General features: G+C 50.0%; 1 protein-coding gene, 1 non-coding gene and 3 pseudogenes across 3 annotated transcripts; 3 read left to right on the top strand and 2 right to left on the bottom strand.

Annotated features, from left to right (window-relative positions):
* Positions 1-511: 511 nt before the first annotated feature.
* On the bottom strand, positions 512-1090 carry LOC104667414 (annotated as a pseudogene).
* Positions 1091-1962: 872 nt separating this feature from the next.
* LOC104667412 (glutathione S-transferase theta-4) lies at positions 1963-7632 on the top strand. Its single transcript, XM_010369824.2, has 5 exons — positions 1963-2171; positions 2445-2532; positions 4653-4803; positions 5738-5914; positions 7301-7632. Exons 1-5 carry the CDS (start codon positions 2048-2050, stop codon positions 7496-7498), a joined length of 738 nt encoding a protein of 245 aa, XP_010368126.2. The 5' UTR covers positions 1963-2047; the 3' UTR covers positions 7499-7632.
* Positions 7633-10794: 3162 nt separating this feature from the next.
* On the bottom strand, positions 10795-12747 carry LOC104667411 (annotated as a pseudogene). Its single transcript, XR_748670.2, has one exon. The product of XR_748670.2 is annotated as a growth hormone-inducible transmembrane protein pseudogene (transcript).
* Positions 12748-15061: 2314 nt separating this feature from the next.
* Positions 15062-19756, top strand: LOC115892038 (annotated as a pseudogene).
* Positions 19757-21737: 1981 nt separating this feature from the next.
* On the top strand, positions 21738-22977 carry LOC104667424. The gene is made up of 3 exons (XR_004052669.1): positions 21738-21903; positions 22234-22402; positions 22916-22977. It is a non-coding gene; the product is annotated as a D-dopachrome tautomerase like (transcript).
* The last annotated feature ends 874 nt before the right edge of the window (positions 22978-23851 follow it).

Below are 23851 nucleotides of genomic sequence, written 5' to 3'. Positions count from 1 at the left end.
ATAGAGTTCTGGCATATATATGTTATGCAGTGCTCCTAGGAAGACAATAGTGGTTAGGGTATTTATTATTTGTTGTTTATTTATTTTTTGCCCTAGGGCGAAGGTGGCTTTTATTTCCTCTCTTAGGGAAGGAGGGGAGGGGAGCTTTCCCAGGCACATCAACCTAAGGAAGGGGTGGTTGGGCCCCCAGCAGCGAGGGGCTGGAAGAGCTGATCATTTGGAAGAAAGGGTTCGTTCTTGTCCATTTCCTGGCCTTCGGCTGCAGGGTGTGCTGGCAGGGGTCACTCCCCTTGGGGCAGCAGCTCCTGCATCAGCGGAGGCAAGGAGCTACCTGCTGGTGTTCACAAAGAGGAGGGAGCAGGTGCCCTGAGCGAGGGAGAGAGGGCTGGGGTGGGCAACCCCACGCCAACACCTGCCCAGTATGATCACTTTCATAAGGTCTGGCTGGTGGGACTCCTCCGGGAAGGGCCTGAGGGGTCCCTTGGCAATGCTCCACGCAATAGCTGGTGCTTTAAATGTCCATCTCAAACTGTGCTTCTTCACCACCCACTCCACTTATCTTCTGGACTATTGCGCAGATGGCCCTGGTTGGCTTCTGTGGAGGGGGATCATCACTGGCAGAGCTGATGACCCCGGGAACGGCAGGCTGATCCCTCGGGGGTGTTTTGGTCACGGGTAAGTTTCGACACTCCATCAGGAATTTCCGGTGGTAGATGACCCTGGTACCTCCCGGGGTGATGCTGAAGACCATGCCGCCGGGGGTCGGTCATGCTGTATTCCCCGGGTGGGCGGGAGCTGCATGCCTTCGCCGAGCACCACATGACAAATGGCGGGGATGGCCCGGCTTGGGGTCTGGCTTGCAGCTGCCGTCCGCAGACATGGTCTCCTGTGTGCTGCACCCGGGAACCTCTCGCGGCCCTCAGGGCATTTATTATAATGATATTTATATACTCTGCATTAGGCAAATGGGCCTGCAGCATATTTGACATTAAAGCGCGAGACTAATTCTGATTCCCCCTCTGTTAGGTCGAAAGAGGCTCTGTAGGTTTCTGCTAATATGGAAATAAATCATATTACGGCCAGAGGTCATGATGGTAGGAGCAGCCAGAGAAATTCTTGTGTTCCAATGAGTATATACAAATTAAATGAACCACTTATTAATAGGACTGCTAGGAGGATAATAGCTAGAGTGACTTCATAGGAGATCGTTTGGGCCACTGTGCATAGTGCACCTATTAATGCATATTTCCAATTAGATGCTCATCCTGATCACAGGATAGAGTAGACAGCTAGGCTTGATGTGGCTAATATAAACAGGAGGCCTATGTTAACATTAACTAGAGAGTGGGGTATGGGCAGAGGGATTCATGTGAGGAGGGCAATACATAGGGCTAGAGTTGGAACAATAATGTATGGGGGTGTATTTTTATACATTATTGTACATTACACAACAATATGTTAAAAATGTTATTGTGTCTGTGACTTTTACTGCCGAGTGCCCCCTGACTTCCTGGTGGTGTCCCCACTACTCCCGAAGCTCCTGGGCTCCTGTGTCTCTTTCTCCCAATTCCTTTTTAGTCAAGTTCAGGCTCCATTCACCTGTGGATACTCCCAGTCTCTACTTCTAGAATCTTCCAGGGATCATTCTCATTGCCTCTTCCTCATTCTGGACCCTGCAAAGCCCCTTTCATCAGGTTCTGCAATGCAAGTCCAGCCATGGGAATTCCCAGGCATAATCCCTTCTCAGACAGGGTGTCTATGAGGTGGTGCCATGGGGCACAGGCACACGTGGAAGAGGGACAGTGGGGTCACAGCTGCCACATCTTTGCCACAGGCCTCTCCCGAGCCTACTCCTGGGCCTCCTTAGAATCCTTGCTGCCGTGAGAATTGCAGGCTTCCTGGCCTTATGACAACACAAAGGGAAACAAGAAGTTTCCCTGGGGAACACAGGGTCCTGGGTCCAGATTGGAGAGGGCACAGGGCCAGGGACTCTGGCCAGACATAGGCCCAGGTCTGTGGCTGGCCAGCTGCGGCTGTGGGGCCCGGCATGTGTCTCAACATGGCCCTGGAGCTCTACATGGACCTGCTGTCAGCCCCCTGCCGTGCCGTCTACATCTTCTCGAAGAAGCATGACATCCGGTTCAACTTTCAGTTTGTGGATCTGCTGAAAGGTCAGTTCCCACTGCTACCCGGCAGGCCTGGTCCTGGGGCAGGCAGGGCACACACATTGGGGCTTGTTTTTTCCTTTTTCTTTTTTTTTTGAGACAGAGTCTGACTCTGTCACCCAGGCTGTAGTGCAGTGGCATGATCTCCGCTCACCGCAAGCTCCACCTCCCGGGTTCATGCCATTCTCCTGCCTCAGCAGGAGGCATTTGTGTCTCTGGGAGTCTCAGTTCTCTCTCCCCTGGAGTCCCACAGCCTCAGACCTTCCCTGCCCCTCCCAGGTCACCACCACAGCAAAGAATACATTGACATCAACCCCCTCAGGAAGCTGCCCAGCCTCAAAGATGGGAAATTTATCTTAACTGAAAGGTAAGTCTTCCCCAGGGCCCTTGCACCATCTGTCTCTGCTCCTCCTGGGAGACACGGTGCAAGCATTTATCTATTTCACCATGGAAAACCTCACACATACACTAAAGGAGACTGAATACTAACTAATGAGGGGCATGAGGAACCCCACAAACCCATTGTTCAGCTCTGACTGTTGCCAACTTGGGGTCCATTTTACATCATTTCTGTTCCCCTGCTTTCCAGATACCCCATCATTCCAGTCATAAATGTTTAGGGGCCAGCTCACACCTGTAATCTCAGCACTTTGGGAGACTGAAGCGGGTGGATGGCCGGAGCTCAGGAGTTCAAGGCCAGCCTAGCCTGGACAACATGCCAAAACCCCCATCTCTACAACAAATATAAAAATTCACCAGCGTGGTGGCCCACACCTGTAGTCCCAGCTGCTCAGGAGGCTAAGGTGAAAAGACTGCTTGAGCCCAGGAGGCAGAGGTTGCAGTGAGCCAAGACTGAGCCATTGCACTTCAGCCTGGGCAACAGGGCGAGACCCCATCTCAAAAATAAAAATAAGTAAGTAAATAAATCAATCAAATGTTTAGGAACATACCTCTCAGAGATAAGAGTTCTTCAAAAAAATAAAAAGCAACAGGATGGGCACGGTGGCTCATGCCTATAATCCCAGCACTTTGAGAGGCTGACACGGGAGGATCGCTTGAGGCCAGGAGTTCACGACTGCAGTGAACTCTGATTGCGCCACTGCACTCCAGCCTGGGCTAGGAGATAGGGTAGGATCACTACATTACCATTAAGATACCTCACAAAATTAACAATAATTCCTGGATTTCATCTAATGTCTGGCTCCTGTTCAAAACTCTCTGATTATCTCCTAAATATTTTCTTGGCAGTTTGTTTGGATCAGGATCCAAACAAGTTCTGAATCTTGTAGCCGGTTGCTATCTCTCCCGCCACTCTCTAATGAACAGCTCTCTCCATACCCTGACCTTTTTACCTTGGCAAGGTTGCTATTGATGATAATAAAGGAGCCCTTGTCCTGTGGAGGTTCCCACACCAGCCATCAATCAGCAAGGCCTAGGACACCCCTCCGAAGCATGTCTCCCCTCCGTCGCCTTCCCTCTGTCCCCATGGCCTCCACCATTCCCAGACACCACAACCTTCCCAATACTTGCTGGCCCCTGTTGTCCATTCTGCCCCCTCGGGCTCACCCTCCATCCAGCACCAGAGAGATGGATCCTGTCATGCCCCGGCTTATATAACACCTAATCTTACGGATTAAGTCCATAACCTCCCTGCATCTCCTGGGGCTACCCTCTGTGGCCTCCACAGTGTCTCTTGCTGCCTCACCACTCCCCAACCACCCCCACCCTCCTTCCAGTGGCACCCACCTACTCTCCATTCTTCAGATTCACCTTGCTGCCCTTACCCTGGTATTTCAGCACGTGTTTTTCTTCGTTGGTTTTTTGAGACAGAGTCTTGCTTTGTGGCCCAGACTGGAGTGCAGTGGCACAATCTTGGCTCACTACAACCTCTGCCTCCCAGGTTCAAGTGACTCCCGTGCCTCAGCCTCCCAAGTAGCTGGGATTACAGGTGTGTGTCACACACCCAGCTGATTTTTGTATTTTCATTTTAGTAGAGACAGGGTTTCATCATGTTGGCCAGGCTGGTCTCCAACTCCTGGCCTCAAGGGATCTGCCTGCCCTTGGCCTCCCAGAGTGCCAGGATCACATGTGTGAGCCATCGTGCCCGGACTGTTTCTGTTTTGAAAAAGGATCTTGCTCTTTCACCCAAGCTGGAGTGCAGTGGTGTGATCTTGGCTCACTGCAGCCTCAGATTCTTGGACTCAAGCGATCCACCCAGCCTCAGCATCCTGATTTGACTTGTGTTGTTCCCCTTGCTGGCCTACTCTTTGTTATACCACCAGCCCCCAACTCCTACTCACCCTGCAGGGCTCCTTCCCTGCCCTTACTGACTATTAGACATACAGCTCTGGTGAAGGCTTTCCCAGGGCCATTTGGGCTTCTCCTTGCTCTGGAAGCCCCAGCAGTTGGGCCCAGTGCACACCGGGGTAGTTGACGCAGTGCACTCAGGAAGGCAAGGGCAGTGCCCCTGACCAGCCCTTTTTGCAGTGTGGCCATCCTCTACTACCTGTGCCGCAAGTACAGCGCTCCATTACACTGGTACCCGCCAGACCTGCACACACGTGCCCGTGTGGAGGAGTTCATGGCTTGGCAACACACGGCCTTTCAGCTGCCCATGAAGAAGATAGTCTGGCTCAAGGTGAGCAGGAGCACTTCCAGGGCCTGGGGACAAGGGCACAAGGGAGTCAGGGAGGCTGGAGGCCAGTTCTGGCCCTGCTGATTGCCGGTGAACTCTAGTAAGTAAGTCTCCCTCCCTCTCTCGGCCTCATTTCCTCAGCTCCTTCTCCTGCCTGCCTTACGGAGCTGTCAGGAGTGTGGACTGAAACAATGGGCATGAAAAAGTCTTATTAGGGTGAGGGAAGGGCATACAGGAGGGGCTGATATGACTCACCCAGGACAGCATTCAAGGCATTTCATTCTGAACTAGAGAATCTCAGCGTCGAAAGGCCCACAGAAGGCTGGGCGTGGTGGCTCACAACTGTAATCCCAGTACTTTGGGAGGCTGAGGCAGGCAGATCACTGGAGGTCAGGAGTTCAAGACCTACCTGGCCAACATTGTGATACACTGTCTCTACCAAAAATACAAAATTATTCGCTGTATGTGGTGATAGGCACCTGTAATCCCAGCTACTCAGGAGGCTGAGGCAGAATAGTTTGAACCCAGGAGGTGGAGTTGGCAGTAAGCCAAGATTGTGCCATTGCACTCCAGCCTGGGCAACACAGTGAGACTCCATCTCTAAAAAAAAAAAAAAAAGAAAGAGAGAAAGAAAAAAGAGAAATAGAAAATTGGAAGATGACAAATAACCAGTACATGTGTTCCTACTTCGAATTCTATGCCTGTGATAGGCATCACTAACCAATCACAGGATTTACACCTGCTGAGCTCCCCAAATCCTTGTGAACACATGGTTCCCTGCAACTTCCACCAATCAGAACTGCTACAAGAGGTGAAACTACTTTATGTCCTGGGAACTGTCCAGTATCTATCCAGCAGACAAGTGTACAGAGACCAGGCAGGGCAGGTGGCCCTGGAGTGCAGCCTCCTCTTCCCTCCTCTTCCCAACCCTGGCCAGTTGCTGATTCCAAAGATAACAGGCGAGGAAGTTTCAGCTGAGAAGATGGAACATGCAGTGGAAGAGGTGAAGAACAGCCTGCGGCTCTTTGAGGCGTATTTTCTGCAGGATAAGATGTTCCTCACCGGGGACCAAATCTCACTGGCTGACTTGGTGGCCGTGGTGGAGATGATGCAGGTGTGGGGTGGGGTGGAGGAGGGTTAGACCTTGGGCAGAGGTGGGACTCCTCTGTGACCAGTGGAGCCATCACTTGAGAATAGGCTGGAGAGGCGGGAAAGGCAGGTGGTGCTGCCACGGGGGCTGTGGGAGCCAGGTCTGGGGGCCTGAACTCAATCTGGGGGCAACAGGAAGCACAGAATGTTATCAATCAGGGAGGATCACAGTTCTCCACATTTGACAAAGATTCTTCGGTGTGGGAGGAGCTGGAGGGTGAGCCTGGGATAGAGAAGAACACTGCATTTCCTGGTCAATCCACCAGCATCCCAGATACCGCCTCCTCTTGTTGGACTCTCCAGGAAATGTTCACTGGTGCCCTGGCGTTCCTTCTGGCCCTGCCTCTTTCCTAGAGTTCCAGACAGATAGCTATAGAGGACAGCTCTCCTGGCTGGGTCTGAGGGGCATCCACTGCATTTGGAGGCACACCTGAGTGTGGGGCATTTATGTGGCCTCTCCGTGCAGGGGAGGGTGACCAGTTCTGCCTCTCAAGACACTGGCCAGGGTCTAAACTGGCCATCCTGCACACCAGCTAAGGCACTGCACACTGACCGAAGAGACTAATTTTCATATCAGCCAGAGCTATGCCCAGGAGGAGGCACCTGGGATCCTGGTGGCTTGGCCGGGAAATGCAGTGTTCCTTTCCTCATCCCAGAGATCTCTGGCTGATATGAAAATTAGTCTCTTTGGCCTGTTTGCAGTGCAGACCAGCACCAGGAAAACTCATTCTGGCCTGCCCCGAGGGCTCAGACATATGCTTCGCCCCCACCCCTTACATTTCACCCACCACCCACCCCTTCTTGGGCTTCCCAAAGACCTTGGGTGCAAGGCCAAAGTCCAGGGTAGACTGTCTTAGTGAGCCAGCCAAACTCCGGGGTAGACTGTCTTAGTGAGCCAGCCAAACTGCAGGGTAGGCTGCTTGCCAGGTCTCCCATTCTAGCCCCTGAGCCTGATCCCAGTGGGAAGTTAAACATGGGGAAAAAAACCTGAGTTCTCTCCCTCATGTACATATACACCCCTGGGATAAGGGGTTTCCTTGGAAGAAGGCAGGATTCATGTGAAGTCACCGTCTGGAGCAGTGGGAGCACCTGGGCCGGGAGCCCTCTCAGCATGGTCCAGAAAGCTTAGAGCAAGACCAGTGACTAAGGACCCTGAGGGATTCTGGATCCTCCATCCCCAACTACATCTAATACATAGTCTGTAACCCAGTGCTCAGGCCTTAGGGGTCAGCAGCCTAATTCTTTGCAGAGGCAGATGTTGCTGGGGCAGTGGGGGGCTGAGGCTGTGGGAGAGGACCCAGGTGGGGCTGGTCCCCAGGCTGACCACATCTTCCTCTTTGTCTATCCACAGCCCATGGCAGCCAACTACAATGTCTTCCTCAACAGCTCCAAGCTAGCTGAGTGGCACATGCGGGTGGAGCTGAATATCGGCTCTGGCCTCTTTAAGGAGGCCCACGATCGACTAATGCAGTTGGCCGACTGGGACGTTTCCACATTGGATCCGATGGTCAAGGAGAATATTTCTGAGTTGCTGAAGAAGAGCAGGTGACCCTAGGCCCAGCCCATCCTGCAGGGCCTGGCTGGCTTAGCAATCTGAGCCACCTTCCTCAAAGGAAATGCTAAAAAACACAAACAAAAACAAAAAAACTGTTCTTTGCCTAATAAAGAGCTGAACAACCATCACAGCTGCTGAGCAACAGATAGTTGGCGCATGCACAGGGTCTGATATGGGAGTGGGTGGTGGTTACAGATCCTTCCAATGTCCAAAAAGAATTTTAAAAGTAAAGGGTTAATATGGTTACATTGTCAGTAATAATAGTTGGTGACTTCAATACCCCACTTTCAGTAATATATAGAGAAACTACAGAAGATCATCAAGGAAATAGAGGACTTGAAAAGCACTATAAACCAATCGCACACACTAGACATGAACAAAATGTTCTACCCGACAAGAGCAGAATAAGGATTTTTCTAAAGAGCACATGGAATATTCTCCAGTATAGAGCATATAATTGGTCCTAAGTCTCAAATTTAAGAAGATTGAAATCATACAAAGTATGTTCTCTGGACACAATGGAATCAAGTTAGAAATCAAGAACAGAGAGAAAAGTGGAAAATTAACAAGCACATAGAAATTAAACAACACACTCTTAAACAACCAGTGGGTCAAAGAAGAAATCACAAGGGAAGTTAAAATGTATCTTGAATGAATAAAAATGAAAACACAACATGGCCAAATTTATAGGATGCAGCAGAAGCAGGGCTAACAGCAAAATTTATAGCTTTAAACACATAAGTTAAAGAAGAACAATCTTGAATCAATAACCTAACTTTATACCTTAAGGAACTAGAAAAATAAGAGCAAACTAAACCCAACACCAGTAGAAAACAGGAAATAATAAAGATTAGAATGGAGATAAATGAAACAGAAAATAGAAAAGCAATAGAGAAAATCAATAAAACCAAAAATTGGATCTTTGCAAAGATCAACAAAATTGGCAAACCCTTACTTAGAATAGCCAAGTGAAAAAAATAAGGCTCAAATTATTCACCAAGAAAGAAAGTGCAGGCTGGGTGCAATAGCTCACACCTGTAATCCCAGCACTTCAGAAAGCAGAGGCAGAAGGATCACTTGAGGCCAGGAGATTGAGACCAGCCTGGGTAACACAGTGAGACTTTTTTCTAAAAGAAAAAAAAAAAATTTTTTTTTAATTAGCTGAGTGTGGTGGTGCACGCCTGTAGTCTTAGCTTATTGGGTGACTGAGGTGGGAGGATCACTCGTCCAAGAGTTCAAGGTTACACTGAGCAATGATTGCACCACTGCACTCCAGCCTGGGCAACACAGAAAAACCTTATCTCAAAAAACGAACAAAAACAAAAACAAAAAAATGAAATGGAGGCATCACATTGGTCATAGAGAAATACAAAGGTTTAGAAAGAAATACTATGAATAATTGTATCTGAACAATTTAGACAACCTAGATGAAATGAGAACATTTTAGAAACACAAAATCTACCAAAACTGACTTAAGGAGAAAGATAAAATTTTAATAGACTTGTAACAAATAAAGAGATTAAAATATTAATTATTTTTTAAAATTCCACAAAAAAAAAGCCCAGGACCAGATGGTTTTACTGGTGAATTCAACCAAAAGCTTGAAGAACTAGCACAAAGCCTTCACAAACTCTTCCAAAAAATAGAACAGGAAGAAATATTTTTCAATTCATTCTATGAGGCCAGAATTACTCTGACACCAAAGAGCAAAAGACATTACAAGAAAATAAAGTTACAAAGCAATATGCTTATAAATATAGATGTAGAAATCCTCAGCAAAATATTAGCAAATCAAATACAGCAGCATATTAAAAGGATTATACACCTTGACCAGGTAGGATTTATCCCAGGAGTACAAATGCAGTTCAACATAAAAAAATCAATTGGCCGGGCGTGGTGGCTCATGCCTGTAATCCCAGCACTTTGGGAGGCTGAGACGGGCGGATCACGAGGTCAGGAGATCGAGACCATCCTGGCTAACATGGTGAAACCCCATCTCTACTAAAAAATTTTTTTTAAAAATTAGCTGGGCGTGGTAGCGGGCACCTGTAGTCCCAGCTACTGGGGAGGCTGAGGCAGGAGAATGGCCTGAACCCGGGAGGCAGAGCTTGCAGTGAGCCGAGATGGCGCCACTGCACTCCAGCCTGGGCGACAGAGCAAGACTCCGTCTCAAAAAAAAAAAAAAAAAAAAAGCTTTTCTTGAGGGACTGTGCTAGGCTCTACAGCCACAAACACCATGGAGGAAGCTGTCTGCCCATTAGAAGCCCAGAGCCCAGAGCAAATCCTCACCCTCATTGGAGCTGGATGGGAACAAAAAACTATCTGATAACTAAGATGCAATTTTACATCTTTTACCTTGTTTAATCCTCACAACCACCCTGGTGAGTAGCATTATTATCCCCATTTTGTAGATGAAGAAAAAAATTCTTCAAGGGGAAGGAATCCTCAGAGTAGCATATGAATGAGAGGCAGAACTGGAGTCAGGACCTATATCTTGTCTTTTCCTCCCTAAAACTAGAGAAGTACCCACAACCAGGCAATGTTTTTGGTGCAGAGGAAGCAGTAGTGAACAAAATAGACAAAAATCTCTACCTTTAGTGCTCACATTGTTGTGGAGAAAGACAAACAATAAGCACAGTAGAGAAGTAAAAATTAGAATGTTTTGCTAAAAAGTCCATACAATTGAATATTATTCAGCCATAGGAAGGGATGAAGTACTGTGATATGCTACAACATGGATGAACCTTGACAACATTATGCTAAATGAAAGAAGCCAGTCATAAAAGGCCACATATTTCATTATTCCATTTGAATGAAATCTCCAGAATAGGCAGATACTTCCTGTCCACAGAGGTAGAAAGTAGATGAATGGTAACCAGGAGCTAGGGGAAGAGGGAAAATGGGGAGTCACTCTTTATTGGGTACAGAGTTTCTTTTTGGGGTGATGAAAATGATCTAGAATTAGATAACTGTGATGGTGACAAAACTTGTTAATATACTAAAAACCACTGAATTGGTTTTAAACCAATTGAATTTGAAAGTATACTTTGAAAGGGTGGATATTATGGTACGGGAATTACATATCATAATGAAAATAAGATTACATTGTTCAAAAGCATATGGAAGCAGCTACAAAAATATGAAACATAAATTGTGACTCTCTATTCTAAAGTGTAGAAATTGAATATTTATCTCAAGATATAAAACAAAAACAAAGAAAGCTAAAAACCCTTCCATTTGGCCATCTTGGAGTAAGACCTACTGCAGTCCAGTGCCTTTTTTTTTTTTTTTCATGAGTATACTATTTGTATTCTGGAAAAAGCAACATATTTCATGCTTTGAATATTTTCTCTTGAGAATAGTTTTAAAGTTATTTCCTTTTGTAACATTCAAAAGTAAAACACACATATATAATTCCATCAAGGATTCTCTGTATGATTAACATTCTGTACTTTCCTAACAAGTCAAACATGACCACATCTATATTGGAAAGACAGCACTGAGAAGCAACAGCAGGAGAATGCATCATCTGTGTCTGTTTCAGGATTAACAGTTTTGTTAAGTTCAGCAGATGAATGTAACAATGATCATTTGTTTCCAAATACCCAGGTGTTTCTTACTGGCTCCTCACTAATCAGTCACATACCTGATAAGACCTAAGTATTTTAAAAAAAGACTGCAGGTGACTCCTTCTCTCTGGTCCCTTTACCAAAGCCCCAAATCACTTATGACATTAATTACAATATTCTGCACTCCAAAAACTATGCAAACACAGGTTTGCTAAATTTTACCTACTTAGCAAACCTACTAAATTTTAAAGTAGAAAAAACACATTCTCATGATACAAACTTTAGTTTTCACATTCACTACAACGTTTTAAAAGCACTCAAACATGAGAATTGAAAATGTGTGTGCTTATTTGGGAGTGGATTACTGCATTTATTCTCCAAAAAAAAAAAAGCAGACCTGAGGCATCACATTACTGGAACATTTAAACATGATGACATGTTCTATCTTCTAAACTTCAACGAAAGCTGCTTGTACAAACTATTTAATGCATATCTGCCCCATTAAACAAGCAAGATGTTTGATGTAGCAGAGAAGCCAGACGCTGAGTCACTTCATTTCTTTCTGTTGCTTCCAGTTGCTAGCATAGTTGCAACTCGTATAAATATATTTAATGTATCCATGTAGATATTCAGCATCGAGTTAATGGGATCATATTTTTGAACTCCATACGCTGGTAACACTTCTGCACGCTTGATTACTTTCTGGGTATCATACAAGAGGAACATGCTGAAAAGAACTAATCCACCATACATTGCCACTGAGTAAAGAGTGGCACCAGCCACAGTGGTAGGTGGAAGAAACATAGATCCCAGTGAGGACACAAAGACGAAACCCAGGCCCACTCCCAGGGGCGCACCCATGTCCAGAAACTTTTCACTGGGCGTACACATGGCCACAGTGGAGAGGCCTCCCACAATGCCAGCTGTGTACCATTCAGCTCTGATGAGAAGAGGACCCCCTAATATTGTCAGAGGAGCCACCACTGCACCCATCACACCAGAATGTAGCAACCAGGCAAGATGCTTTGGGTCTGGGCTCTGGTCATATGGTATTGATCGTACCAGCATTCCAGCTCCAACCATGGCTGCAAAGGTCATACCAATTGTCACCAAAGAGCCTCTCATCATGAAGTTCATGAGAACAGGCGTTCTGCTTATTGCTATGGCAGACAAAGCTGTTAAACCAATACTCCCTGCTAAGTACATATAGGTGGAATGAATTCTATCCTTCACATACTGAGGCCAAATTACAGCCTTTTCAATAGCTCCAATCTCATTAGACAGTCCCAACCCATAGTAGCACAATGCTCCAAGACCAACAGCAGCCCCTCCAGCAACAAACCATCTTCCCATCTGATCAATTTTAAATATTTTTTCCATTGATGGTTCAAATGCTGCCTCTTTGAGTTCTTGACCAGTTCTCCCACGCCAGATCCCAAATCTTGTTTTGGTGGCATATTCCCTGCTGGGTGTTAACAGCCATTGATTCTTCGTGATGGAATTCTTCACAACAGGGGAGGCCTTGGTGAAAGCTGGGTGGAAAACCCTAGAAGGTAGTGTCCGGAGACACACTAGCCTTGCAGCCAACATGGTGGTGGTGCACCAGGTCTACCAAGCAGATCTGAAATGCTCGTTCCCCGGTCACCTTCGCCGCGTAGTTTCCCTTCCGGGCCCCCCGCACGCTCCTTACAGTCTCCCAGTGCCTTTTACTCAGCCCCACAGCCTAGCCTATTCTTTGGATGAAATCCTGAAGCTTCCACTCCTGTTTGACTGTTGGGTGTAAAGTTATGAGTGACCACATTGGGGGAAGGGAGGAAAACTCCCCATGAAAGTGTATCCTGGGAGCCTGAGGAGACACTTTGACCCAGGTATCAGAATGTGATATGCCTTCTTGTCCCTATCTCCTTGTCCACACATACGGCTTGGAAGACGGCCATGTTTTATAGCATGTGATTTCCAACCAATGAGCTGCTTGGCTTCTTCAACAAGAGCCCAGGTAGAGATTGGTGTCTAGAAGAGCCCATCAGATTCTAGAGAATCAGCCCTTTGGCAGTAGAAACTCCCCTGAGAAGATGTCATAGGGTCCTCAGGGTCAGACACAGAGAGAAGGAGACATTGGGACAGAGAGAAGAGTCAAGAAAAAAAACGTGCCTTGCAGTCTGTGAGGAACAGGGTGGCCCCCGGTGGCCTCCAGCCCAGGTTCTGGATCAAAGCTCCTCCAGGTTTAAGGCGCATTTGGATCGCCTGAGGATCTTATGAAAATACAGACTCTGTCTGATTCAGTAGGTCTGGGTTTAGGGGTGGGAGCCTGGTAGTATATTTCTAACAAGCTCCCAGGCAACGCTGCTGCTGCTGCTGCTGCTGATCTAATGACCACAGTTTGAGGCTGGACAGAGTGGCTCACACCCGTAATCCCAACACTTTGGGAGGACAAGGCAGGAGGGTCTCTTGAGGCTAGAACTGTGAGACCAGCCTGGGCAACATAGCAGGACCTCGTCTTTAAAAAACAAGAGAGAAGAAGAAAAAGGAAAAAGAAGACCTCAACTAGAGTAGGAAGCAGCTAGGCCACACATCTCTTTAATGGAGAAAAGAGTTCTTTTCTTGAGTAAATTTGAGTGTAACCATGTTCCTTGTCAATGACAGTAACTTTAAATGTCAAGAATGTGAGAGAGGCCAGGGTCGGTGGATCACATCTTTGTAATCCCAGCACTTTGGGAGGCTGAGGTGGGAGAATCACACTTGAGCCCAGGAATTTGAGGCCACCCTGGGAAACAAAGTGCAACCCCATTTCTACAAAGTCAAAAAATCAGCCGAGCATGGTGACATGCTCTGGTGGTCTGAGCTACACAGGAGGCTGAGGCAGAAGGATTGTTTGAGCCCAGGTCGAGGCTGCAGTAAGCTAAATTTGCACCACTGCACTCACTCCAGCCTGGGTAACAGCAGGACCCTGTCTTAAAAAAAAAAAAAAAAGAATGTGAGAGACCAGGGGAAGGTGTGGCCCTGGGGTAGGGGCTGGGAGACGGGAGAACAGCTGTTAGTGGCCACATCACTGCCCAGAGCAGACAGTGCCTTGTCCACCCTCATGAGCTCTTCGGACTCCTTGGACAGGACTGGCTACACAGGAAAATGTGGGGACCCTTATTTTTAAATTGTTAAGAATGTCAAGATGGCAACAGCAAAGCTTTAAACCAAGTGCATGGCCCTGCTGCGTTGTAGGCCCACGAGGCAGGCAGACTGGTATTCACGTCCTTGTATAGCCCCCTCCCCTTGAGTGTGGCTGGGGTCTGTGCTCTGTTGCTTGGAAGCAAGGCTTATCCCTAAGCCTTGTTTTCAGGGAGGTGGATTTGAGAGCTGTTATCCCACATCCTTGCTTGGTGCCCTGTGAATAAATCTTTTCTCTTTTGCAAAACTCCTATCATGTTGATTAATTTACTGTGAGATGCCAGGCATTGTTGTAAAACCTCCAGGTAGGCCTCACAGGGCCTCAGCCATCTGGGGGAGGCATTAGCTGGACTGTAATAAATACGACTGGGGAGGGACAGCTCTTTCCTTCATGAGGTGTGCGGCTGGCAGCCCCGCAGGCAGCCAGCTACCCTTCCTCTCTGGCCTCCATCCTGGGCACTGGGCCCAGGCACTGGGCAAGGAGGCTGCTGCACCGCCTTTCTTCTCTTCCCTTTTAGTGGGAAATATACCTGCAGCCTAGATTCCCAGAAAGGGGTGGTGAGGGAGCAGACACGCCACTGACTGACCCAAAGTTCTCCGGAGCCAACGGATGAGTGAAGAGGGCATGGCCGGACTCAGGGCTCCTGGTGTGGTGCACTGCTGCAGGCTCGGCCCCCACCTAGCCCCAGCCGTTGCTGCCCGCCACCCCCCACCAGCCATTCCTGCCCACAGTTCCTGTTTCTGGGCCTGTCCCCGGGGCTTGTCCCCAGGACCCGTTCCCTAGGTTTAGGTCTGCCCTTCCACACCCCACCCCATTGCCCCTGCCATGGGTCTGGAGCTGTACCTGGACCTGCTATCCCAGCCCTGCCATGCAGTCTACATCTTCACCAAGAAGAACGGCACCCCCTTCGGGCTTCCCACAGTGGATCTGACTAAAGGTGGGCTTGGCAGCTGGGCCCAGGGTATACCGGCTGCGGATCCCTGCCTGTCCACACTGCTTTGCAGTCGGGCCAGGAATACAGACTAATATGAAGAATCAGACTCTCCAATGTGGAAACTATTGCATAATTTTCTATTTTATTATTTTTACCTTTTGGAGACAGGATCTAACTCTTATCACTCAGGCTGGAGTGCAGTGTCACAATCACGGCTCACTGCAGCCTCGACCTTCCAGGCTTAAGCGATCCTCCCGCCTCAGACCCTCAAGTAGCTGGGAGTACAGGTGCCTACCGATATGCCTGGCCAATTTATTGTTATTATTATTATTACTGAGAGGAGGTCTTGCTGTGTTTCCCAGGCTGGCCTAGAACTCCTGGGCTCAAGCGATCCTCTTGTCTTGGCCTCCCAAAGTGTTGAGATTACAGGCATGAGCTGCCATGCCCCGCTGGTTGTCTTATTTTAATCGAGGCTTTATCTTTGCTTTGTGAATACAAAACATTCTTCAAAATACAGGTTAAGGCCGGGCGCGGTGGCTCAAGCCTGTAATCCCAGCACTTTGGGAGGCCGAGACGGGCGGATCACGAGGTCAGGAGATCGAGACCATCCTGGCTAACACGGTGAAACCCCGTCTCTACTAATAAAAAAAAAAAAAAATTAGCCGGGCGATGTGGCGCGCGCCTGTAGTCCCAGCTACTCAGGAGGCTGAGGCAGGAGAATGGCGTAAACCCGGGAGGCGGAGCTTGCAGTGAGCTGAGATCCGGCCACTGCACTCCAGCCTGGGCGACAGAGCGAGACTCCGTCTCAAAAAAAAAAAAAAAAAAATACAGGTTAAGAGAGGGCAGAGCAGGTGCAGAAGGAGGGTAGGGAAATGGAGTGGGGCCAGAATATCTTCACTGCATGTGCTTGGAAAAAACAATGAAACTGCCTCTTTGTTTCCTAAGTAAAATAGTCCCTGTCTACCCCTGCCTGTGTCTCTTCCACTTTTTTATTATTTATTTATTTATTTTTGACAGGGTCTCACTCTGTAGCCCAGGCTAGAGGGCAGTGGCATGATCCCGGCTCACTGCAGGCCTTGACCTCTCAGGTTCAAGCCATCCTCCCAACTTACTGCTCCCAAGTAGAGTAGTTGGGACTACAGGCACGCCACCGCGCCCAGTTACTTTTTTTTTTGGTATGTGTAGACACGTGATTTTGCCATGTAGACCAGGCTGGTCTTGAACTCCTGAGCTCAAGTGATCTGCCTGCCTCAGCCTTCTAAGGTGTTGGTATTACAGACATGCACCACCGTGTCTGGCCCTGGGTCTCTTCCATTTTTATGTGTTTCTTGGTATTCTGCTTTTTATTTTTCCTGCATCTGACTTGCTCTATCGCATGGGGGTTCTCACCCCTCTACTCCTAGAGGCTAGAGGTGGGAGGGCCCTGTGGCAGGGCAGTGGGGGAGGCCAGCCCCCTCACCCTGAGCTCCAGTGTTTGCTGGCACGGAGAGATGCAACTGGAGCAGAATTCAGTGGAGGAGGCAGGGCTATAACTGGGCAGTAGGACAGACAGCAGAGTCAGAATCCCCTGGGCAGGCCAGAAGGAGGCCCCTCTGCTTAGCTGACCTTTCGCAATTGCTGCCCTTGGTAGCCCTTGCTGACCTTGGTACAACCAGCGTGAGCCACCTGCTGCAGAACAGGGGCTGGACACAGAGGCAGTTTGTGGAGGGAGAATGGGCAGCGGTGTGCATGTCCATTCAGCAGAAGGGCAAAGAGGCCCACACGTAGGCCTGTGATCAGACTGGAGCCTGGCTCGACTGAGACCCTCCAATCCAAACACATTAACCAGGCACCTAATGCGGCCTCCAGCACTGGCCTGAAGTGCTAAAGTGAGTCAGACCTGGGAACCCCCAGTGGGGAGGCAGCCTTGAGAGTTTGGCATAGGAAAGGAAGAAGAGCTGAGCCACTGGAGGCTGAGTGGCTGAACGGGGCAGGGATTCCCAGCAAGAATGAGGTTGGTCTGACGGTTGGGAAAATGTGTCGCTGGGTCTCTGGGGTGTAGACAGGTCACCCAGCCTGGTCAGAAGGTCCTAAGTCACCAGCTGGGATAGGAAGCTGAATCAGAGGGGGCAAGCCTAGAGCTCAGGGAGGAGGCTGGAGGGGTCTGACCTATGGATGGAACTGACTGGGGGTGGGGTGTGAATTACAGCTCCAGGGAATTGTCCTTGACCCATGTTTCAAGGAGCTGGACACAGGAAAGGCGGACCTCTGATGGGGTCAGGGTCTGTGATCCAGTGACTAGCAGAGAGGCCTCCTCTTCCCTGATGCCTCCCAGACATGGGGCCTCAGAAAGCTGGTGCTGGGATTTTGGGGTGTGGGTGGGCAGAGACCTCAGAGAACTCAGGGTTCTCCCCACTCACCTCTCTGATCTCGCCTGCAGGCCAGCAACACAGCGTTGCTTTTGCCCAGGTGAACCCTCTGAGGAAGGTGCCAGGCCTTGAAGGATGGGGACTTCACCTTGGCTGAGAGGTTACCGGTCCCTGGGCTGCTGCCAGGCCTTGTGGGGCCAGTCAGTCATCTGTCTGTTCACTGTTGATGGCTTGGATCATGGACTGTGGGCTCTGCACCAGCCCCAGGGTGAAGAATGGGCTGAGGCAGGCAGAGGTGCCCAGTGTTGAGAGGGACTATAGAAGTCCCCTCCTGCATTGTACAAATGAGGAAACTGAGGCTGGAGGAGGGGAGGGACTTGCAGAAGGCCAAAATGCCCAGTCTGCTTCCAGGCCTCCTCACCACCAGCCCAGCCCTCTGAAGGAAGGAGAGTGCTAAGATTCGAGGAGCAGCTGTACCAGGCATCTTAGTGCTACCATTTTGCCCACAAACCCTGTGGGGCAAGTACTGTTTCCCTGGAGAGTCGAGGGACCACTCAGCGAGCTTCAGTGGCTATTTGCTAAACATCCACCAGGGCCAGACCCCATTTCAGCCCTGGGGCTTGAGCAGCAAATGTGTCTATGCCCTTCCCCTCATGGGATCACATTCCATTAATACAACGGGAGCTGACAGTAACCCATGTAAACATGTAACATATCAGATGTGGATGGATGCCATGGAAAAAATACACAGGGTAAGAGTGGGGGCATGTGTCGTTATGAGTAGGATGTTGAGGGAAGACTCCCTGGAGGAGGTGGCATCTGAGCAGAGAGCTGTAGGAATGCACAAGGCATGAGGGAAAGGGTGTTCTGGCTGGAGGGAAGAGGGTGAAGGTTCCAGGTGGGAAAATGCGTGGGGTGCAGACTGGAGAGCAACGTGCCAGGGCGGGTGCAGTGAGCAGGAAGAGCAGGAGGTCAGGACAGAGGGTAGCATGGGACACTGGGAAGGCTTTGGGTCTTACTGCAGGTGGATTGAGTCGTCAGAGGGTTTTGAGCAGAGGAGAACTGTGATCTGACTCACATTGTAAAGGATCCCCTGGTGGGGGTGAGACAGCTACTGCAGTCATCCAGCACGCAGCGTTGGAGCCCCAGACCAAGGTGGTGGTGGTGGTGCAGGGTTGAGGGGCAGGATGGTGGTCGGTTCTGACTTTTCTTGAAACTCTAACTGCAGGGTTTGCTGAAGGGTCGGAGGTGGGCAGGAAAAATGAAAGCCAAAAACGGTCTCCAGGTTGTTGGCTGCATGGTGGCGTCCTTTACCGAGGCCACACAGTGCCTCCGTGGTGGAGCTGGATTCACATTCAGAGCCTGGGATCACTGGAGGGTCCGACACCCACAGAGGCACGATGAGCTCTGGGGGTCACACTGCACAACGCTTCACCGTAGGTGGACAGGGGATGGGACGGGGTGGGAAGCAATGCTGCCATGTCACCTGGAAGGCTCTCTCCTGCTGGCCTTGCTCCTGGCCCCGTCCATGCTTTGGATATGTTGGGGAGATACCCAACTTGCTCTCATTCTTCAGACTCATACTGAGTGCCCCTTCCTCCTGGAAGCCTTCCCTGATCCCCTGCTGAAGTTCATGACATTTTGTTTCTTACTTCCTGCCCTTAGTTCAGATGATAGTCTGGCCCCGTGGAGGGCTGTGTGACCCTGGGCAGTTACCTAACCTCTCTGAGCCTCACGTTTCTCCTCTGCATCATGGGGATAGTGAAAATGCCCCAGAAAATGCCTGAAGAGTGATCAGGGCATGTCTTCTGCCCCTGCCATGTCCCCTCAGTGTGGCTATCTTGCTGCATATGAGCTGCATGTACAAAGCGCCTGACCACTGGTATCCCCAGGACCTGCAGGCCCGCACCAGCGCGCATCAGTACCTGTCATGGCAGCACACGGTCCTGCAGAGTAGCTGCTGCTGGGCCATGTGGCAGAAGGCGAGCCATGGAGGGCAGGGACACCTCCCAGGATGCCCAAGGGATGGTGCTTTCACTTTACAAAATCCTGTTTAGACCTGAGACGAAATCCTGGAATGCCAGAGACTGCCTAATTCACTCAACTTGTTTCATAGAAAGGAAACCAAGGACCAGAGCCAAAGAATGATTCCCCTAAAGTGCCTTAATTCCAGAGCTATGAGCAGTTAATCCTATGCTCTTTTGCATACTCTAGGTTGCCTGGGAATCTTGCCTTTAGGGGGAGAAAACAAACAAACCCTCACTTTGCTACACACATAATTCCTAGATGGAGAAGTATTAAGTGAAAAAAGTCAAACTAGGAAGAAGTGAGGAGACATTTCAATAAATGTTCGTCTGATATCTGGGTATGAAAGGACTTTCTAAGCCTCAGAACAGTGGGAGGGCTCAACAGAGAAAAAACCAATACACGCCAGCTGCGGTGCTCAGGCCTGTAATCCCAGCACGTTGGGAGGCAGAGGCGGGTGGATCACCTGAGGTTGGGAGTTTGAGACCAGCCTGACCAACATGGAGAAACCCCATCTCTACTAAAACTACAAAATTAGTCGGGTGTGGTGGTGTATGCCTGTAATCCCAGCTACTCAGGAGGCTGAGTCAGGAGAATTGCTTGAACCCGGGAGGTGGAGATTACAGTGAGCTGAGATCACGCCATTGTACTCCAGCCTGGACAACAAGAGCAAAACTCTGTCTCAAAAACAAAACAAAACAAATAAACAAACAAAAAAAAAAACATATACAGGGACATCTTGTGTAAGAAAAAATTGATTAAACATAAAACAAGCAAAAAACTGGGAGGGATCTTGGTAAAAGATATGTCAGAAGGAAGTGATGTTCTTTAGGATGCTCTTAGAAACCCGTAAGACAGGCCTGGCGTGGTGGCTCACCCTTGTAATCCCAGCATTTTGGGAGGCCAAGGTGTGCAGATCACTTGAGGTCGGGAGTTTGAGACCAGTCCCGGTCAACACGGTGAAACCCCCTCTATATTAAAAATACAAAAATTAGTCAGGTGTGGTAGCACACTCAGGAGGCTGAGACAGGAGAATCACTTGAGCCTGGGAGGTGGAGGTTGCAGTGAGCTGAGACTATACCACTGCACTCAAGCTCCAGTCAGAGCGAGACTGTCTCAGAAACAAACAAACAAAGAAAAATAAGAGAAACCCATCAGACAACGAGACAGGGAAAAAATGAGTCACAGTTCACTGCAGCCTAGATCTCCTGGGCTCAAGCAACCCTCCTGCCTCAGCTGCACAGATAGCTAGAACTACAAGCGCACACCACAACACCAGGATTCCTTTTTTTTTTTCTGTAGAAAATAAAGAAGGGAATCTTGCTATGTTGCCTAGCCTGGTCTTGTACTCCTGGACTCAAGCAATCCTCCCTTCCTGGCCTCCCAAAGTGCTGAGATTACAGGTGTCAGCCACTCTGCCTGACCACAATTTCAATCATATTTAAAATGTACAATTCAAGTGATTTTGCCACACTAATCAGAGACTTATGTTTAAGCCACACCAACAGATTTCCATGTTTTAAATAACACATTTTGCCACCCCCTGGTGAACAGTGGCTCACCATCGGCACAAGAGGCTACACAGGCAGATGTCAGTGGGGACCAGGCGGGGACAGGAAATGTCGTGAACCCAAGGGTGCCTGCCCAGCCCCACTTGCGCCCTCACATGTAACCACATCTCCTGACTGCCCAAGAGAAGCGCAGATTTTCATACTGAATATAAAATTGCCTGACTTCGAAATGGTGGCAAATCATTCAAAAAACATTTAAACTTCCGTTGCATTATTAGGGTCGAACTTGGGGAAGACCCCTATAGGGGTGTGTGTGTGTGTCTGTGCGTTAGGGGTGTTCAGACCTTTAACAGAGCTAGGAACCAGGCGACCATAGCGCGGAAAGCTTAAGGGAAATCCACCCGGTGCTAGGCAAGAGGGTGGGGGAAGCGACAGGGTGTACCCACCACGCAGTTAAAGACTGGTAGTGCGTGGGGCTACACATAGGATGGGGGCGATGGGACTTTTGGAAAACAGAGCCGGCACACCTGACTTTTGTTTGCGGAAGCGGGATATACTCTAGGCAGCCAATTGGGGAGCGCTGAGTCTCTGTCCAGCCAATGAGAAGCCAGGTTGCTGTGGCGCCTCGCCCCTCCTCCCTGGTCCGCGAGCCTCGGGTACCCAGAGCTGCTTCTCTCCAAGAGCTGTTTTCCTTTCTCTGCCTGCCATACCCTTCCTAGAGCTAGACAGGAATTTGCCCAACAACCGAGTGCCCGCAGGGCTGGAGAAACGACTCTGCGCCGCCGCTACCTCAATCCTGGGCAAACCTGCGGACGTCAGCGTGGGCCAGGCAGCACAGGGCGAGGGGAGGTTAGTGGGCCAGGGGTCCAGCCCTGTCCCTGCTCCGCCTCCCCCACAGCGACCCCGACCCTTTTCCCCAGGGACCACTCCCCCCTCCTTTCCGCACGCCAAGTTCTGACTTTCCGTGCTCCAGGATCCCGCGGCTCCCCCTCCGCACGTCTTTCCCTTATCGCCCTCCCCAGTCATGAGCCGAACGTGACCTTCAGGGGCCTCGACCTGTACTGGGATCCCTGTCCCCACGAACACTGCGCGTTTCGGCTTTCCCGCGCTTGGGTCGGGTCCCCTAGAGGTAGCCCTGCCGGCCCCAGCTTCAGGTAAAACTTTTCATGTCCCCCTCAGCGCATGCAGGTGACAGTGCGTACAGGCCTGGCCGTGGCGCTGAGCGGGTCCACCGAGCCCTGCGCGCAGCCGTCCATCTCCTCCATCTGCGTAGTGCTGAGGACAACCGCAGCCACAGCGCCCACTTCTTTGAGTTTCTCACCAAGGAGCAAACCCTGGGCCAAGACTGGTGCGTAGGGTAGTGGAGGATCCATTTGGGACTGCCGCAGACTGGAGCCAGTGATCCTGCCTCAGGGGGAAAAACCCACTATTGCCCTGCCCAGTAAGAACACATCAGGGTCTGGGGCCCTGGGGCCCCCTGACCCCTCAGGTTCCTGATGGTAGGACTGTGCTCAGCGCGTCCTCGGCCTCGGCGCCCATTCTGGCCGCGCCTGAAGAGCCCTTCAGCCCGCCACGGCACTGTGGAAGCCCCTCTCTGGGCTGGCTGAGGCCGAAGCTGCCTCCCTCTGCTTGTGGGGAGGTGTGGAGGGAGAGGCGCGGGTGGGAACCGGGGCTTACGCTCGCTGGCCTGTGTGAGTTCCAGTGGGCGTGGGATCGGCGGGCCCCGCACACCGACGGCTCAGAGCAGTGAGGGGCTTAGCACCTGGGCCAGCAGCTGCGGAGGTTGCGCCGGGTCCCCAGCAGTGCCGGCCCGCCGGCGCTGCACTCAAATTCTCACCAGGCCTTACCTGCTTCCCGGCAGGGCAGGACTGGAGACCTGCAGACCGCCACGTCTGAGCTCCCCACCTGCGGTAAGCTCCCGCGCTGCCTCAGCCTCCCCGAGGGGCGCCGCCCCCTCCTCCGTGGTGCCTGGTCCCATGGCCAGCCCAAGGGCTGAGGAATGCAGGCGCCGCTCGGGACTGGCTGGCAGCTCCACATGAGCCCTGGTGCAGGATCCATTGGGTGAAGCCAGTTGGGCTCCTGAACTGGATGGGGACTTGGAGAACTTTTATATCTAGCCAGAGGATTGTAAATACACCAATCAGCACTCTGTGTCTAGCTCAGGATTTGTAAATACACCAATCAGCACTCTGTCTAGCTCAGGGTTTGTGAATACACCAATCAGCACTCTAACTGAGGGTTTGTAAATACACCAATCAGCACTCTGTGTCTAGCTCAGGGTTTGTGAATACACCAATTGGTACTCTGTATCTAGCTAATCTAGTGAAGACTTGGAGGACTAGCACTCTGTGACTCTCTGACTAGCTCAAGGATTGTAAACGCACCAATCAGCACTCTGTCAAAATGGACCAATCAGCTCTCTGTAAAACGGACCAATCAGCAGGATGTGGGTGGGGCCAGATAAGGACATAAAAGCAGGCTGCCCGAGCCAGCCAACTGCAACCTGTTTGGGTCCCCTTCCATGCTGTGGAAGCTTTGTTCTTTGTTATAAATATTGTTGCTGCTCACTCTGGGTCCACGCTGCCGTTTGAGCTGTAACACTCACCGGGAAGGTCTGCAACTTCACTCCTGGACGCTAGCCAGACCACAAACCTACCACTGCACTCTGCACTCACTCCGTGCTGGCTGCCTTTGGATTGTTCCTAATTGCATGGTTTTACTTTCAACAGACACTCCAATAAAGAACACGAAATAAAGAATAAACAGTCCCAGTGTTGTGTAGGTGGCAGTAAGTCCG

Source organism: Rhinopithecus roxellana, chromosome 13, assembly GCF_007565055.1.
Source record: "Rhinopithecus roxellana isolate Shanxi Qingling chromosome 13, ASM756505v1, whole genome shotgun sequence".
NCBI classification, from domain to species: Eukaryota; Metazoa; Chordata; class Mammalia; order Primates; family Cercopithecidae; genus Rhinopithecus; species Rhinopithecus roxellana.
The sequence above is the reverse complement of the archived record's forward strand: the minus strand, read 5'-3'. Positions and strand labels throughout refer to the sequence as shown.

Excerpts from the sequence above, each read along its gene's own strand:
- LOC104667412 (XM_010369824.2), top strand. The coding sequence starts at position 2,048 with ATGTGTCTCAACATGGCCCTGGAGCTCTACATGGACCTGCTGTCAGCC. Across the intron at positions 2,533-4,652 it reads AAATTTATCTTAACTGAAAG|TGTGGCCATCCTCTACTACC; the intron begins GTAAGTCTTCCC and ends CCCTTTTTGCAG. Across the intron at positions 5,915-7,300 it reads CCGTGGTGGAGATGATGCAG|CCCATGGCAGCCAACTACAA; the intron begins GTGTGGGGTGGG and ends GTCTATCCACAG.